The sequence below is a fragment of the Sander vitreus genome, chromosome 16, assembly GCF_031162955.1.
Source record: "Sander vitreus isolate 19-12246 chromosome 16, sanVit1, whole genome shotgun sequence".
Classification (NCBI taxonomy): domain Eukaryota; kingdom Metazoa; phylum Chordata; class Actinopteri; order Perciformes; family Percidae; genus Sander; species Sander vitreus.
The window spans coordinates 7,641,954-7,660,381 of NC_135870.1; the positions used below are offsets into that span (position 1 = coordinate 7,641,954).

Sequence of the window (18,428 nt, forward strand, 5' to 3'; positions counted from 1 at the left end):
GCGTGTGCTGTGCAGGATTTTAATCCATGACGGTGTAGTGTGTTACTAATGGTTTTCTTTGAGACTGTGGTCCCAGCTCTCTTCAGGTCATTGACCCGGTCCTGCCGTGTAGTTCTGGGCTGATCCCTCACCTTCCTCATGATCATTGATGCCCCACGAGGTGAGATCTTGCATGGAGCCCCAGACCGAGGGAGATTGACCGTCATCTTGAACTTCTTCCATTTTCTAATAATTGCGCCAACAGTTGTTGCCTTCTCACCAAGCTGCTTGCCTATTGTCCTGTAGCCCATACCAGCCTTGTGCAGGTCTACAATTTTATCCCTGATGTCCTTACACAGCTCTCTGGTCTTGGCCATTGTGGAATGCATTGTGTGCAATAAAATGCAAATTAATTATTTAAAAATCATACAATGTGATTTTCTGGATTCCGTCTCTCACAGTTGAAGTGCACCTATGATAAAAAATTACAGACCTCTACATGCTTTGTAAGTAGGAAAACCTACAAAATCGGCAGTGTATCAAATACTTGTTCTCCCCACTGTATATGTGTATCTTGTGTTACCACCAGCAGACCATTCCAGCGAAATACAATGCTCTGGCTAAAAATAACAACCCCGCTCATTGGCTGCACTAGCCATACTTGTCTGCATGACTTTTATGTTGTCTTATGACACCTTTCTGCAGAATGGAAGTTGAATGAGTTGTTGTTGTTGAGTAGGGAACTACTACAGCAGGGAAATGCATGAGCAGCACAGACGAGTACCACACTCTTGCCTTACCTGGAGAGGAGTGATCTGGGACTCAAAAGAGGAATGCAACACATGGTTGGCACATAGCCAGATTTGATCCTCAAGGGAGAGATTTGACTCTTGTCATCTGAAGCTAAGCTATTAAACTGTAGCTGTAGTGAGTAAAGAGCCATTGGAAGAAGAGGAGCCTTTCGAGACGCTGACAGAAAAAAAAGGCAGCATGTCACATAGATCTATTTATGAAACTGTGAGTGAGACACAGTTGGGTGTTAGACATAGATATGTTTAATCTAGTCTCTCATTTACTACTGATGTGTTTGCCAGCAGACTTAATTGCATGCTAGAGCTGTTTGTATGTTATCCCCCCCGCCCCCTCTTGAATGTTAAGTCCCTACAGTATGATTACATTCAAAGACCCACACCTAGCAATCAAAAGGGTACTATTTTGCAAGAAAACATGTAGTTATTATGTTCAAATCATGGTTGTTCTTTAGCGGAGAAAGGTCTACATAAGACATGTCATGGCAGCACATAGCTTGAGTGCCATGGCCAGAGACTCACCTGAGCCATGTATAGCATGGTAGTGGACAGCTGAGCAGGGGTGTCGTTTACAGTAACACTGAAGTCAGTGTTAACTCACCACTTTTGCCCCGTAACATGTTTCATGTGTTACATTTGTACTGGACAATGAGAACATGGTGTAGCCGGACCGATCTTTTAGGCTGATATTGCTCTCTGGGAGGTTTAAAAAAAAAATCAGAAAAATATATTGGCCAGTAGTCATTTGTTTTTAACATAGACAGACAATCTTGGTATGGATCCCTTAGAAGTACGTAAAGAAAAGTAAAGCATTGGGGCCAAGATATTATTGAGTATGTTTTACAGTTGAAAAATAAAGTCAAGTGAAGTTAAGTTTATTTTTATAGCCCAATATCGCAAATTACAACTTTCCTCAAGGGGCTTTACAATCTGCACAGCATAGAACACCCTCTGTCCTTAGACCTTAGATTTGGATGATGAAAACCTCCTCAAAAAATGTCTCAATGTAAAAAAGAATACTTGTTTCTATATGACCTCAAACCCAGTCTGGCATTACTGTACTGCAATTTCTTTGCTTTATTTGCGGACATATACACAAAAATTAATATATCTGCAATAAGCTAATATTGGCCAATTTTAGCTCTAGAACATGGGTTTGAAATCTAACTTCATCAGCTGAAAGTGAGACTATAAGTAGATTGTAGGTCACTTTTATTCCCAATGTACAAACACCAGGTCCATCCGTGCCATTATATGGATTGATTTCTCCCATCGATACCCCACTTGTTTCAGCCGTTAACATCCATATAATGTTATCAAGTTCATGGGCTATGAGATGACCTCAGCCAAATCTGGATTACCTCCAACTCGTTCGCTGAATGAACAAGCAAATAGCTTGCTATGTTGTAGCAGTTTAGTACATAAGTGTCTCTCATATTGGTAATATAAAGTTCAGATGTTTCCTTGAGGCAAAAAGAATGTGTTATATAAGATTTAAAGAGCCTTATCCTCGAAAAAGTACAAAAACAGCTCAACAAGAACAATGGCTAATGTGTGTTTGCTGGCCTAGCAGGGATAATCCACAGAACGGCAGCGTCCTATTGGGTGGTTAAGGTAGTTAGAAGGGAGGTGGAGTAATCAGATTAATGACAACGTCATTAAATCAAGTTCTGTGCTGGTTACAACAGTTCTGTTCCTTCACGTTATACTTTTTGTTCTGCCTGCATTGGGTGCACTTCGATTGATGAATATATTCCTTGATTACCAGGATATATGATGCGTTTGGATTCAATCTTTGCGTTACTATATGCAGGATCTTAAATCCTGCTTTGCTTGACCAAGATTTGTTCCGCTATTTCCCTCCTCTAAGATGGATTAACTTCGTTCGGAGCTCCTTTTCTCTGCTTTGTTGTCTTGTGAAAACCGTGACCATGTTGCGCCAAAGTAAGTTTTTTGTTTTCATGGACAGTGTTCGTTCTCTGAAATCGGAAACGGAGGAGCAAAGGGAAGAGCACCAGCTGAGCCCTTTTGAAGAGTATCTGCAGGTGCTACTGCAGATGAAGTTGGCAAGTGCTGTAAGTGGGCAGAGATGTAAAATGATTCTTGCATAATTATTCTTTCCAAATCAATTTCCATTTAATTCAACAATTAGACAAAGAAAGTAACTGTTAAATCAGTTTATAGGAATTTTACGAGGTCAGAGCCTAAAAGAATGCTGCAATAAAAGTTTCTTTTTGAATCCGTGAATGAGTTGACCACCCTTCTGGTTACTGTGACTCAACTGAGAGGCAGCAATTTCCTGTTGCCTAACCACTGCAACAAGGGCTGGCATTTCTTATCGAGTGAGTCGATTACTCATACATGACACCGTTAAGTGACATGGACATGGGCAGAGGGACTAAATAGCAATTGGGGTTGTGCAAAACCAGGCACAGAGACAAAATGCTTTATGAGCACAGAAGCATAATACACGTGTGCATGCACACGCTAACACACATTCTTAAATTTCAGACTGGCAGAGGCGTTATTTCTATAAATATCTACATGGCATGCAAACAAGAGCTCTTACACATAAGGTCACTCACTGCCCCAAACAGCTGCTTCTATTTTGCAGAACGTTGCTGTGGTCATGTGTGCATTTTCCTGTGGGCATGTGTTTGTATTGTTCTTTCAGAGTAATATTTTGCATAGTCAAGCAGTGAATGACTGAACCTTTATAGCGATAGCGAAAGTCTCGATGCAAATATCAGCTCGTTATTAGTGACTAAATCAAAAATGTAAAAACTTATCCTATGAAGCAAGATAGATGTATTGCATTGCTGCATTAGCTTATTTTGACAGTAGTGTACATTGTCTTAGCCTTTGTTTGCATTCATGTGTTAAATCGTCATTTAGGGTGGGTGGGCAGGGGGCTAATAAACCCTTCTCAACCCTTTACAACCTAACGAAAAAATAGCCTAGGGTAACTTTTCAGTAAAGCACATGATCATCAGTCTTTGTTTACATGTGCGCACGAGCGTGTTTGTGTGTGTGTGAGGCTACTGTCCCTTTTCCTCTCTGACACAGGGGTTACACTGGGCAATGGAGGCATTGTTCCACCCCGCTTTCTTGGACAAAGTGTGCCGTGTGTTTGAGAGAGGGTTTGGCATCTCCCTTAAAATATTTGTTCTTGCTGCTGGACGCCCACTGTCGCGAGACACAGTGAAGCGCTGCATTGACTCATGGACCACCGTAGATTTCCATGGCTCTGCTTTACTGATCGTCTCTGAGTCATCTCTCTGGTGTGTCTGCTATGGTCAGTAAGAAGTACTATATAAGGCTTTGGATAATTACTAGAACAACTCCGGAACATTGAACATTTTCTGCCTCTTTGCTTAATTAAATGAGACAGGGCTATTTTTGCTAGAACAATTGGGCTATTTGTTTATTATTTGAATTGGAAGGACCCTCACTGCCTAATGACCACTTTTGGATGAATGCAGTTTCCTCCTCACCTCACCCACCTTCTTTCTTTTTACTAATCAGACCAAATATGTGTATAGGTATCACCCAATCAGTACTTCCATCATAGTTTCAGTTTCTCTGACAATGACAATTTTTTCTGCAATCTTAAGCACTGAATGAGGTATGGGTATTCAGTCAGTCTAGATGTTTTCATCACAAGCCCCTACCCACCAACCTAACCCACTGTCCTAGCGCAACACATTGAACCATTAAACAAAAAAGACAAAAGCATCTAAAGGCCTCTTATCATGCCATTGTCCTTCCAGCAGAACATCTGTCCCCTCACTCTGGCGTGGCATCTGCTTTTCTTTGTCTCAACTCAACAGGTTTCCTGTCAGAGGGTAGACTTCATATAGATACCACTGTGACACAATCTGAAAGCTTGAAGCTAAATTTGGAATGTTTGAAACTTGGTTGTGAGAGCTTTTTGGAAAGTTATAAACATTTCTTTAGTCCTTCTACAAAAATGTTTTGTGTGATTTAAATCCTTGGAGGTTAACCGTTACATTAATCTGATTAATGGTTTCATGAAAATAAAGCCACAATTATATGTTTGGGGTCAGTTTATATGAAAATCCCGTAATCTTGTTCTTACTCAACTAATCAGGTGCACTATTTACCCATCTGTGAAATCTGGAAATAATATCCATCTGAAATCTGTACACTATTACATTACCAATTAAATGAATGAGAGATCTATTTATCAAGACTGTGTCTCTGACTGTGGAATAAATAATATTTAGTTATAAGTTAGTTTTTTTTTTGTTGCAGGCATCTTTTTTTGGGGGGGTTATATATCAAACACTATGTGTATTAGCTTTGAGTGTTTTATTTTCAAGGCTGATTCACATCTGCATTTACATTTATTTATTTTTTTTACTTCTTAGTCAGTGATTTCCTGTTGTCTGTCCCCCCAGTCTACCAATGAAAAACTCCCTTTTCCCTCTTATTCTGTTGTGTTTTTAGTGACACATTGGTTTTTGCTGTGATCATCAGAGCAGCAAACTGACATCTGCAGAGGTGGTAAGGCTATAATAAAGCACAAAGTGTTCCCTAGGAGTGTTTTTTTTAACAGACGTTTTAAAACGATTTTGCAGTCCTGTTATCACAAACCTGGTTGTAAAGTAGGTCAGCTCACTTTGTGTTTGGTAATCTAACACTGGATCTGTCTGCTTTTAAAGATCTTGATCTGAGATCTCATTGTCGTGCCTTTTATCCTCCTTAAAACCATAGAATATGGACAAAGTGATAGACAGAGACCAGTGAAGTCTATTAGAAGCACTTTTCCGGGGATGGCTGAGCGTTACTGCGCAGCTACAAGCTGAGCTTGAAGACTAGATGTGACGTGAGCAACCTGTCTGAAAGTTGTAAGTCTTCTGGTAGCTGTGCCAAGAGAAATCTCAATCATTCCCAATCTTGCAGAGACGGAGAGTGTAGGTATATGTAAGGAGATAACATAGGCACAGGCTAATTACTGCTAACTAAAATGCTAGTTAACATTAGTAATTAAAGTTAAACAGCTAATGTCAGTCCAAACTGCCTGCGAGCTTCTCCTGTACTATACGGTAATTCCTCTACTATGCGACAGTAAGTTGCGTGGTTATGACACAATCGTTAGCCTATTTTTACAAAAACGTCTACTACGGAGCCATAACGTGAGGTACAAGGTAATGGAGCCTTTTATACTTTGTCGTGTTTCTTTAGAAATAAACAATGGACAAATAAAGTCTTTAAACGCTTGAGATGTAAAGTTATTCGCTGTCAAAGTGGCGCCAGAATGAATGGCAGTCAATGGAATGCTAACGGCACCTGATGGCTTATTAGCATCGAAATGGCTCCATGGGAGGTACGCTTTGTGGAGGATGGCTTACCCCCTTGCCTAAAACAGAGATGACCAAATTATTCTTATTTAGTGCACCATGAATCAGCTTGCTTCTGTGGTTGACAGGTGCATTATTATATAAAACCCATCAGTCCTTAGGGAATATGTGGTCAGGTCAGGGAACAGTTCTTCTACATGCTCCATTTATTTTAGACCTTGTGTCTTTGAATCCTACTGGGGATTAAACAAATACAAAATAAAACACCAGCATCAGTGGTGTTAAAAGTAGTGTTAACACTCTCTACTGCCTTCTGTGGTGGAAATGAGAAGGAATAGGAAGCCACATACAAATGTATCTGATTTTATTTTGGACATTTCATCTTGTGTCAAGCATCACTACATATCTTGAGATACTGTAGATGGGTTTCAAAGTAAAATAAGTCAGTGCAATAAATCCAGTGGTGTTCCAGCATTAGGTATTCTGCAGTGGTTATATTTCACTATCAGGTATTCACTTAAAATATTCTTTCAGCCTTTTCTTTTACTGTGTTTGTCTGCACCAGACTCTCTGTGCGATTTATCGGGATTCTTATCGCGATTACGATTTCAGCTCCTAATGATCACAAAAACAGAACAATCGAGAAAAATGATTACTTTGCACGTTTCGTTTTGCAGGTAAACTCCTATTTTGTTTTGTGTAAAAAAAAAAAAAAAAAAGTACTAAGGGAAATTTCACAGTTCTAGTTGATTTCACTGTTGATTTGTTTAACTTGTTCACTGTTTTTTTAAGTTCAGTATTTGCAACATCTTTCCAAAAGTCAGTTAAACACGTGTTAAATAATCGTGATTTCAATATTGACCAAAATAATTGTGATTGGGATTTTTTTCCATAATCGAGCAGCCCTACTTTGTCGTATGCTTGTCCTTGTGTTTGTGCTCTGTCGACTATAAACAGAGAGGAAAGAGAAAACCTCTGTGTTGTGGGGGGGTGCAGGTGCAAGTAAATAGGCCTTCAGTGTGCGGCAGATATCGAGAGATTTGATCTGGAATGATAGCTTAATAATGTGCATTAGTTCAAGTTAACTGGCAGTCTAATACATTAAACTGCACCATAATCTCCATCGCCAGTTGGAAAGAGTCGGAGGTCAGGAGGCTGATCCTTAAACAAGCATTTATTTGTTTTCTTACAGCACATGGGCGAAACCGACATATATTTAGTAACTGCTAAATGTCTCCTTTGTTCTCGGTTTGAACCTGTTTCCCATTTCCTGGATGATGAAAAACATATTTAGCGGCGCTGTTCTATTTATTTTCTTTCATGTACTACCACAATAGTACATGCATCACAGTGAGTGGGATTGGGTCCTGAAATAACAAGCAGAGTTGGGCTGGTTTGTTTCCTGAAGGGATCCCCCACTTATTCCCTCCTGCAGGAACAAGGTCAGGTGTCAGAGGCCGCAGATGACAGAATGGAAGTTGGAGCAGGAGTTATTAGTCTTTAGTACGGGGGCCATAGGAGGAGGTTTTACAAAAACTCCTTTGCCGGTTTGAATTTGAGTCTAGTAGTTGTTTATAATATTTGTATAATTTGCATGCAGTGTAGCCTGGGAAAACCCTGACGAACTTCTGGCAAATTTGAGATTTGCTCTGCAAGTCAGTCTGGCCAAGAGCCCATTCAAGCCCATTTCCAATTTTTCCAAATCGAGGCACCAATCACAACCGTTGAGGTGGGCTTTACACGATGACGATAGCGCAGCGACGGCAAGCAGTTTTTTCTTTACATTCAACATGGAAAAAAACTCTCATCATCACTTGCATAATTTCAACCCAGACGTTGTGGGTATGGCTACAACTATTATTTTCAGTACTTATTAATCTGCCATCTATCTTCTCGATTAACAATGTATTGTTTGGTCAATAATATGTTGGACAAATATAAAAAAATATAATGTCCAGACCAAGTTAACATATTGAAATTGTTTATTTTGTCCGATCAACAATGCCAACTCACTTAAATCAAGTTGGAATGGCAGGAGGTCGATGAAATGAAGCGAGGTGACAACCAGACTGTATGCTAACATCGGACACACCTTCACTAAATGTGTTGTTGTCTGTGATACTTGCCCCACACAGGTTCATCATTTATTAAGCAGCTCTTTCTCTCTGAGCTAGACAATTGCTTTGTTGATGGCTTTTCCATTTTACTCGAGCAACTTCTATCCCACCTGATCTTAGCAAAGATTGATGTGCTCGGAATGACTCATCATGCTGCAGATCATTATCCTTTATTTTATATATATTTTATTATTTTTGAAATGTGGTAAAGTAAAGAGTTTATGAGGTCCCAACAGCAGTAGGATAGTCCCCCCCCCCCCCCCCCTTCTAAATGTAATCCCCTCCCAAGTAATCCCGCCTCTCCCGTCATTTCTCCTCCCCTCAGGCCCCCTCCCTCTGCTTTTCTGCTGTCTCTCTCACTATCCTCCTCTACCATCCCACTTATTCCACCTTACGCCTGATGGAGCATTAAGCCTGAATGCTGTGGGCAGCCGTGGCCTTAGAATCAGAGTGTATGTGTGTGTGAGGGAGCCAGTGCTGCTTCAGATCCTCCCCTGCTTTCTGGGATTCGTGCCCCCTCCGGACAATCGGGAATTACTTGCTACAACTGTGCAGTTTCTTTGTTACTGTGTGGGAGTGGGGTCAGCGGACATTGTTCCAAACCCAGACGCTAATCTGCTCTTGGTCCGCTTTGGATACATTGGAAATGGTCTTGTGGATGCCTTCCCTAACCTAACCTCAGCCTTTTTGTCTCGCTGCATTGGAGGGGGAGGAGAGGCGAATTGGATGTATATTTTCTGGATTTGGATATTGCAAAAGGGTACATATTCCACACGGAGACACGCTGGATAAGATGTTGCCCCTGCAAAAAAGGGTAATCTGAGTTATGTATGTGGAGGAGTGTGTGTTAGAGAGAGGAGGGCTTTCTGTGCATGATGTGGCTGCAGTGACGTGTGCTGATTGTTTGTCTGTTTTTTTTTTTCTTCCAAGAATAATTGGTGCCTGCAAGTGATCATGAAGCAAATGCTGTTTGATGACTTTAATTGGCACATAGGTCTGAGAGTGAGCATGCTCTTGGGCATTAAAGGGGAAGGGAAGCTTGTTGTGGAATCTAGAAAAATAGGTGTCTTGAGGGCAGAGAAACAGAGGGAGAAAAAGAAATACAAGTGATGGGGCTGAGAGATTGACTCATTGTTTCAGTAAAATGTCTAATTGTTATCTTGTCATTCTTGTGTTGAGTGGCTTGTTGATGAGTGACTGCTCATTGAAAGTGACTAACAATGCACACTGGAAAGTCCCTCTCATTCTAAGTACTCTATTGTTGTCCTTGAGTACTTTAATTGGGTAGTTGTTACGTTTGTTGAGAGAGAGATTTCATCACACTTAATAATGTGACTTCAATAAAGCTACAATAGTGTATCGTCTTGAATCTTTAGCATGCTCTAATTCTTATAAATAAGTCAGTCAAAGATACCTTAAAGTGCTGCAGGCTCGAGTGTAACGCTTGAACTTTTCATCACCACAACCACTTCCCGTGTGTTTTCTATGAAAGTGCTTTTAGTGCAGAGATGCACTAAAAGCAGTCACTTAGTGCATTGTGTGGTTTGTTCAGAGAATCAGTCAGACCTTTTCGAGCTGACACTTCACATGCTTTAGTGTGTCGTGCTAGGGGAACTATTAGCCAGACTCAGGGAGACTCCAGACATGGTGGAGGAGAGGATGGGGGACTGCTGGAGCTTCACCAAGGTTGTTTTTATTTTGGTTCATTTTTTTTTTTTAAATGAACACCCACACTGTCGTTAGAAGAATGTTTGGAAGTAGCCATATGATCGTCAGTAAAGATTAGCTGTAGCATGTGTGTGTGTGTGTGTGTGTGTGTGTGTGTGTGTGTGTGTGTGTGTGTGTGTGTGTGTGTGTGTGTGTGTGTGTGTGTTTATTGATATCCCAGTTGAAATGCTCTCTTTTCTGAACTGATGAATTTAAAGCCGTGACCTCAGCCAACTAGAGGCTCATTTTTTCCTCACGTCATGAACGAAGCATGAATAATGAGTTCAGCTCCAACAGCTGTATTTGATTATCAGTAGTTTCGGCTGTTGGTGACTGTACTATGAAGAGCACTATGATATGATGATATCAGTGATATTAAGGCAAAACTCACTTGTCACATCTACAACTTAAAATGACAGTGTCAGTCACTGGCCAGGCAGTGCCTCCTTTGAAGGTGTTAAATGTATAAAATTGTAGCGATGAGAGTAGATCAGATGCTTGTGTCGGATCAGTGGCTCAGAATAAACACATTGACATGACATGACACATACATATGCTGCCTGCTGGCTTTGGTTGAAGGGAGGCAGATATTTCCACAACAATTGAGTAAAAGTAGATTTTTTTAGAAGATTAGTAAGAATGTGTATAGGCTGTTCTCAAATACTACGATGTATATTTGGTGATATTACATGTAAACTTGATTTACCGTGGCATTGAATTCAGCATTAGTTCCTACGATGTAAACAATTCACATCTCCCCATCAAGATGAAATCATCTTTAATCTAATTATTCTTCTCTTCCTTTTCTTTCTGTGTCCTATCTCCCTTGTATTTGAATTGATTCATTCATCACTTCTTCTTTTCTGCAGGATCAGTTTGACAATTTGGAGAAGCATACACAGTGGGGGATCGATTTTGTGGAGAAGTACACCAAATTTGTCAAGGAGAGATCAGAGATTGAAACCAACTATGCAAAACAAATTAGGTGAGTACTCAAGCTGATTTATGATCCATGTTCAGGGTTGTGATTCGGGTGAGTGTTTTCCATCCAGGTTGCTTAGATAAAGAACCCCCCCCTCGCCCCCTCTCCCCCCATCTACAGCAGGATTTGACCTACTGAAGTATCCTTGAAACAGGAGACTGAGTCCTTCCCAGCTTGTTATGTAGCTGACTGTGACCTCTGACCTCCCTCTGAAAGGGAAAACTGAAATGAGAATTCCCGTATGGAAAGCAGTACATTAGCAGTATAACATATATAAAAAAGACTAGAGTTGAAAATGAGCCGGCTGGCTAACACTGGCACATTTACAGAAAAGTTGATTAATGTGCATTGTCCTTTATAAATACAATAAATGAACTATATTAATACGCATACTTGCTTTATGCGAGTGTAGATCTAAATAAACCGATGTGAAGAGGATGTATATTCCCTCCTTCATCTTCCCCTCTTTTTTTTTTTTTCTTCTACAAAGAATCTTTTCTGTATCCTCTCTCGTGCATGCACGTTGTCTGTTGTTGCTAGCTTCTCCTTCAGGCCTACAGGCAAGAGGAAGTCAGGTTGTGGGGGGATGGGGCGGAGCTTGCGTTTCCATAGAGACTAGTAGGTATCAGCATTATCAACCCCAGGTCTGACCCAGATTTCCTTTTTCCACTCCAACCACAAGTGTCGACCCCGCACCCTACAATTCTCCCCACACACACACACACACACACACACACACACACACACACACACACACACACACACACACACACACACACACACACACACACACACACACACACACACACACACACACACACACACACACACACACACACACCCACACACACACACACACACACACACACACACACACACACACACACACACACACACACACACACACACACACACACACACACACACACACACACTCTGTTATGGTGCAGTCACTGATTTTCCAAGGCAGTGATGGAAGCATGAGCAATTCTGCACTGAGAGGATCCATCTCCTAAGTCCTTCTGCATCCCAACACAGTAGGAGATACCCCCCCTCCCCTCCAAATCCAAAATCCTCATCTTTAAAAGGGCCTGGCAATATGGCTAATGCTCTAAGTATTGACCCCATCCCCCCATTTCATTGGGACTAGCCAATACCAATCCACTATTCACATAGGAACCAGCTGTAACAGATCCTCTACAGCCCATACCACTCAACTTTTTGAGAATTAAGTCAGCTTGAGATAATAGGACTAGCTGTCTGTGTTTACATGCATGCATTACCCATACACCATATCCCTGCACAGATGAACTTTTCACACTAAAAGACAGACACATCCAAACATCAAACAGATTTAAATATTTTCACCCAAATGCTGTTTTATATGTATGGATTGTTTTAATCTCTGACTGTTGTTCGGTTCTTTCTTTTTCTATAATTTGCTGAAACATTTGAATTAAGAGAAACAATGTCAAACGTCAAGGCCTATAAAAAGCAAATTATTGATGGACTGGAAATATTAATGTGCGTTCACTGTTTTTGTTGTTGTTGTTGCTTAAATTTGCTTCTGTTCATGTGTACAACTGGATAATTCTTTATTTATCCAAAATACATTACTTTATAGCTAAGTTAAAGCATTGTTTAAACAAATGTTGGAGCCCAAAAAATATACACATCCACAGCTTTGCACTTGCATTTGAACAGATACCGATATCCCATAATTCAATTAGTCAGCATCTGTCTACAGTATGTTTGACAAAAGAACAGGGGTAGAGTCATCTTGCCATGGCAGGTTGGCTTTTATTGAACTTCAGGCTCCACAGATGGTGTGGATGTTTTCAGTCACTGTGCTAACACAGAGGGCCCGCTGTCAAACTGGGCCAGTTATCTAGTGCACATCATGCACATTGGCACACTTGTCAGAAAAAGGCTAAAATGAGGAAATTAGGATGTACTGACAGGATAGCTTGAGTCATAGGGGTTTCCTGTGTTTTCAACACACTGTGCTTCTTTGTTGTGGTGCTACGTAGTTGGCCTGACCTCAGGACTAATTATCCCTTTTAATCAACTTAGCTCATGAAATCAGGCTTAATCTACCCAAAAGAAACGCAGGGCTGTTAGATCTAATAAAGTAATGGAATTGCACCTTTGATCTAGTACTCTTTTCTTACGCCTCCGTTGTTGGGAAGATTTCCTTTTTATTTTAGAAGTAACAGGCTTTTTTACTGTAGATATTTTAACACGTCACGATCTTGTTTTGACAAGGCTGGCTTACTGGGACATGAAATGACTAGTCAATCAATCAAGTCAATTGACAGAAAAATAACCTGAAACTATTTTGATAATCGATGGAACGGTTTAAGTCATTCCTGAAGCCCACCAAAAAAAAAAACATTTTGTTGCTCCGATTTTTCAATTATGAGGACCTGCTGCTTGGTCTAAATATAAAAGTAATTTAATATATTAGGGGTTTGGAGTGTCGATTGGGCAAAACAAGCAATTTAAGGACATCGCCTTGGTCTTTGAAAAGACATGATTGTTAAATTGTGTGAATTGTGATTTTTCTAATGATCAACTGAGAGTATATTCAGCCGATTGACAACGAAAATATTTGCTAGTTTCAGCCCTACTGTTGTTAATTACACATGTGCTCTCCCTGCTATGACAAAAGGCGGCATTGAAAAGGGCCTATAGAACAGGGTACAGTAAGAGGATAGTAAATATTGATCACCGGCTGAATAAGTGCTGAATTGCAAAGAATTGTTTGGCTACTTGAAATAGCCTACATTCCTCACCAATTGAACATCATCTATGGCTATTACACTACTTTGTACCATTTCTATCACCACACCATCCACACTCTGAACTAATCCCACGAATAATCCTCTTCCACTGCATTGGTGTAAACATGCACAATGCTTCCGTCTAGTTATTGCAGGGCAATGCATTAATACCTCCCCCTTCCCCCTCCCCTCCCCCAAATTCCAGTCTGGCATAATCCATAACACAGTGGGAATAAAGTCCTGCTAACAAAAGAGACTGGGTGGGGGGTTAAAAGAGTGTCTGTCTTTACTGCGGTTACAGTGTCAAACAGTATGTAGCAGACATGCACTCATGCGGTATAATTTTCCAGACACATGTACACAAACATACACTGTTTAATCACAATTAAGTGCTAGCAGCTACCCTAATTTTAACAAGTATTTTAAATATGTTATTGAGGTGAGTGGGCGAATACAATCTGACACATGACATCTGGCTGTGATAGAATCAGTTAGTGAGGAACTAGCACTATAATTAGAGATGGGGTGAGAAGGACAGGGAGATAGATAGACAGATAAATCTGCCTAGCAACAGCGGAGCCAAACACCACTGGGGAGGAGAGGCGTGGGGGATGTGAGCACAGCGAGACACACATTACATGTAGTTTTTTTTTCAACACGTGCATTATTAATTTATTTCGGCAGGAATTTTGCTTGCCCCCTTTTACAACATGTACAAGCTGAGGCATTTAGATTCCATCAGTGACTACAGTGCTATAGTCTCACAACAAAACAACTACCACCGACTGTTATCAGCTCGTTCAAAGCAATTTGCATCGACTTACAAGAATTATTTTGATTCTGATATGTAAAGTGGACAGGGGTGTTATATTTGTAACGGTGTACTCATAATCTTACAAATTATCATGATGTTTATTACTGAATTTGTAACAATAATTTGCTTGACTTGTAGGACATGACATTTGGATTGGAAAATGACAGTATAACTCCCTATTGTTACATTTAGATTTACTCTGTCTTAGTGAAAATTCAAATGGCTTTTCTGGTTTGTGCCAATCTGTTTTTTTGTGTACATGCATCGCTCGGTTGTTCGTTTTTAAATTGAGACCAGTGCTTTTTTAATTAGACAAAGGATCCTGAAGGCATAAGCGCCCAAATTCATCAGAGCATAGTGCATGTTATTATGTTCTGTTGACAGAGTAGCCATCAAACCGGAGCATCAGCACAATTGGGTGGTGAGTGTGTCACACTGTCATGATGAAACAAACGTGACATGATGTACTGTAACCTGTCACACAACACAACAGTTGCTAGGTTCAGAGGACATTGGGAGACTGTCATAACCATAATAAAGGTTGTTATTTGCGGCCTATTCCCAACAATACCCATTCACTTACAGCTTGTACAGCGACGGATTTTCTTTCATCCCTACACAACATCTCATTTTTCCTTCGCCTCCTCATGCTGAACTCATGTCGTGCCACTAACATGCAGTCAGAGTCAAAACAAGGGCAATGGCTGCATAAGAAACGCATGCTTGTTTCTGGTGACTGGTTCTGCATGCATACGCCTGGGGAGAGCACGATTAATGACCTGAAGAGAGGAAAGGGGAGTGGAAGTAGTGGAAAAAAAGCACTCTGCTGGATTGACTTGTGCACTGGATGATCCTTTGGCAGGTCCATAATGGCAGTGTCAGGGAAATATAATGGGAATGGGGCAGACTGTGCTCTTTGGAAAGATACTGTAAGAAATGTCTGACAAGGCTGAACTCTTTGTCCTAACAGGAATTTATCAAAGAAGTATCAACCCAAGAAGAACTCACGAGAAGAGGAAGAGAGCAAGTAAGTTCAAGGATCTTGCACATACAATAGATTAAGGAAATATTTTGACATAGCCTAGCCAGGCTAGCTGTTTCCCACTGTTCCCAGTCTTTATGCTAAACTAAGCTAACCACATGCTAGCTGTAGCTTTGTACCTCACCTTACTCTCCGCCAGAAAACAGTAATTCCCAAAATGTCAAACTATTCCTTTAACATGTTCCCTTTAAAATTACAAATCTGTTCCAAACCAAATCCAAACTACTATACTATTTCTGAACAAAATGACAACTACACCAACAACACTTCCTGTGTCTCACCAGGTACACCTTCTGTCGAGCCTTCCTGACGTCGCTTAATGAGTTAAATGACTATGCGGGTCAACACGAGGTTATAGCGGAGAACCTGACGTCTCAAATCATCACCGAGCTTTCACGCTACCTGCAGGACCTCAAGGCCGAGAGAAAATCGGTGAGATACATTTTATATTCACTCTTAGTTGTGCTCTTTCCATAACCAGTGTCTTATTTCTAGGTCTTTATCCTCTTGTCATTCTCCCCATGCCAGTGCTTTAAATAAAACCTTTCCTTTAGACAGACGGACATGGATTCTGTGAAGGAAAACTGGCCTATAAGACATTAAGTAGCCCATTCCCTCTGCATACTCTATTCTGCATGAAGTGAGGTCATCGCTGAGTAAATATAGATACCACCAAAGGCTCACCAGAATTGCAGAACGTCACTGAATGAGTCCTTTTTATGGGACAGAGTCATCATTTCTCTATCATTACAGGCTTATTTCCCTCTTTTATAAACCGTCTTTCAAAAAATGGGTGCACCACACACTATTCTTATACATTGAAGTCACTTTCGTCCTTGCCATTATAAAGAGATTTTGAGGAGCGGTGGACCTGCAGCAGTGTGGTGCCCATTAAAGCCATAGATTTGTTGGAGGAGCTGAGAGAAAGCTACCCAGCTGGAAAATAGTACTTTCTTTAAAAAATCTGCCATGGACTCTTGTGTCACGGAAGTCCAGCTGAGGGAACTGGAGTGGAAAACCAAAACCAGAAGGCTACTCTGAGGTCACAGTGCGTCTATGTTCATGTGTTCAATTTGTGTTGCTGCACTTGCTATTTTCCCTAAATACAGGAAGCCCTGGGTCTTAATTATTGTTAGTTAGGTAGTTTTTTAAAATTGTCAACTCGGTTTGAGTTGCAGCAAACAGAAAGAAAGGGGATTTCCAGCGCGTCTCAAGGGGAATCGTCCACCGCCCTCAGGCCTGTTTTGCTTTGGTTTAGCCTGGCTTGGTTTGGCATAACATCTATATCTCTAGTGTCCAGCTAGAGTGTCCATGGACAGACCCCTTGCTGTCCTGAGGCTGCAGGATGTCACTCTGACACCCCTCTTCCTCTTCACTTCTCTGTACCTTTCCTCTATTTCATTTATAAATATCCCTGTTTCTCTCTTTCTCGCCCCTCTGTCCTCCTAGTTTTGCCACGTGCTGCCTCTCTTGCAGAAAAAAGCCAGTGCTGGGGGCTTTCCCTTCATATCATGAACCCACATTTGGTGTCTTTTCTGAACAGAAGATTGTTTCATCTAATAGACATTGAGCAAATAGTTTCTCAGGGGAATTCAGAACAGTGTCCTTGTAGGGTAAATGTAGCCCGTTTAGCTTATTTTCCTCCTTTTCACTTTTTATTTAAAGACACACTCTTGCCCTCAACACACTCATGAGTGATGGGGAATGACTTTTCAAGTGTTGAAAGGCTACTAAGCTCCATTCCCCAAGCTACAAAGAAAAAGACCATCAAAATGGGCCTTTATTCTTTACAGAACATTCAGGGTTTCATAGAAAGTCTGCCAGTAACACTATTAGAAGAAGTGATGTTCTGAAAGGTGTTTGTAAAGCAAACATGACCCATGACTTCCCCAGCTTCCAGTCATTCTTTTCTCTGGTTTCATTCACATGAATTTTTTAAGCGCCACTTAGTGTTTTCTCTGTCGTAGCTCTTTGATTTGCGCCTATTTCAGACAAAGCTGTGCAGGCAGACCCAGACAGTGGGATTAGAGGAGGGTCTGCCTCTCTTGGGTTTATACAGAGTTTATTGGACAGGTAAAACCCACACTCCAAAGAAAGAAAAATAATACCACCTCATTAGTTTCTCATGTGGGGTTTGTTTTGTAAGTCTCCCCACCTCCCTTTGTGTTTCCCCGAGTGAGCCTCTTGCTAAACTCAGCTTGGGGTGGCAGAGGAGGTGAGGCCAAGAATGTTGTCTTAAAGGATTGTATTCGAGAGCAGATATACTTGTTTTTACAGAAGTGGAACCTGGTTTTATTGGTCAGACTACTCGATTTAATGTGTTATGCAAACATTCTTGTATTAGATTGAACTTAGAAAAGCATAGGAAGGGATCTCAAAATATATCCTGACCTTAAAAAGGTTTGCCATGTAATTTGCCAGGCATTGTTTGTTTATGGCCTAATAGTACAATAGGCCATGATGACGAGCATGCAGGGTTAATATGGGATAAAGAGCTGTGATTGTGCTAAGGAATTTTAAAAAGGTGTTCGTTCAGCAAACTGCTGCCCTCTCCAGGACTCTGATCACAGGGCTTACAGTAGGTATCCTCTCTAATCAGGACTGATATAGACCCTTAAAGACTTAGCAAGACCTTACCATTCACTGTAACACTTTCACATTTATAAATGTAACTATACTGTGTTTACTGTAAATATCGACACGTGTTACTGAAGTCCACTTGAGGGTTAGTTCATTGTGTTCTCTTTTGTATCCACTTGCACCCATGGCACAGCACATAATTATTACTTTCGGCATTGGGGGAAGTTCAATCTGTCTTATTCTGCTGCGATGTGACATGTTCAACCAGCTACAAAAAAAATTATAAAAAGA

At 40.8% G+C, this 18,428-nt stretch overlaps 1 protein-coding gene across 10 annotated transcripts in view; it reads left to right on the forward strand.

Moving 5' to 3' along the window:
- Positions 1-18,428, forward strand: part of fnbp1b (formin binding protein 1b) — a 63,672-nt gene that overhangs the window by 10,879 nt on the left and 34,365 nt on the right. For 3 of the 10 annotated variants that reach the window (XM_078270668.1, XM_078270673.1, XM_078270671.1), the window contains exons 1-4: positions 9,802-9,915; positions 10,806-10,921; positions 15,486-15,542; positions 15,842-15,989. In XM_078270668.1, coding sequence (XP_078126794.1) covers positions 9,874-9,915; positions 10,806-10,921; positions 15,486-15,542; positions 15,842-15,989 — 363 coding nt within the window. In that variant the 5' untranslated portion in view covers positions 9,802-9,873. Of the gene's footprint in view, positions 1-9,801; positions 9,916-10,805; positions 10,922-15,485; positions 15,543-15,841; positions 15,990-18,428 lie in introns of those variants that run through there. The other 7 variants (XM_078270672.1, XM_078270670.1, XM_078270674.1 and 4 more) reach the window with 6 other exon arrangements.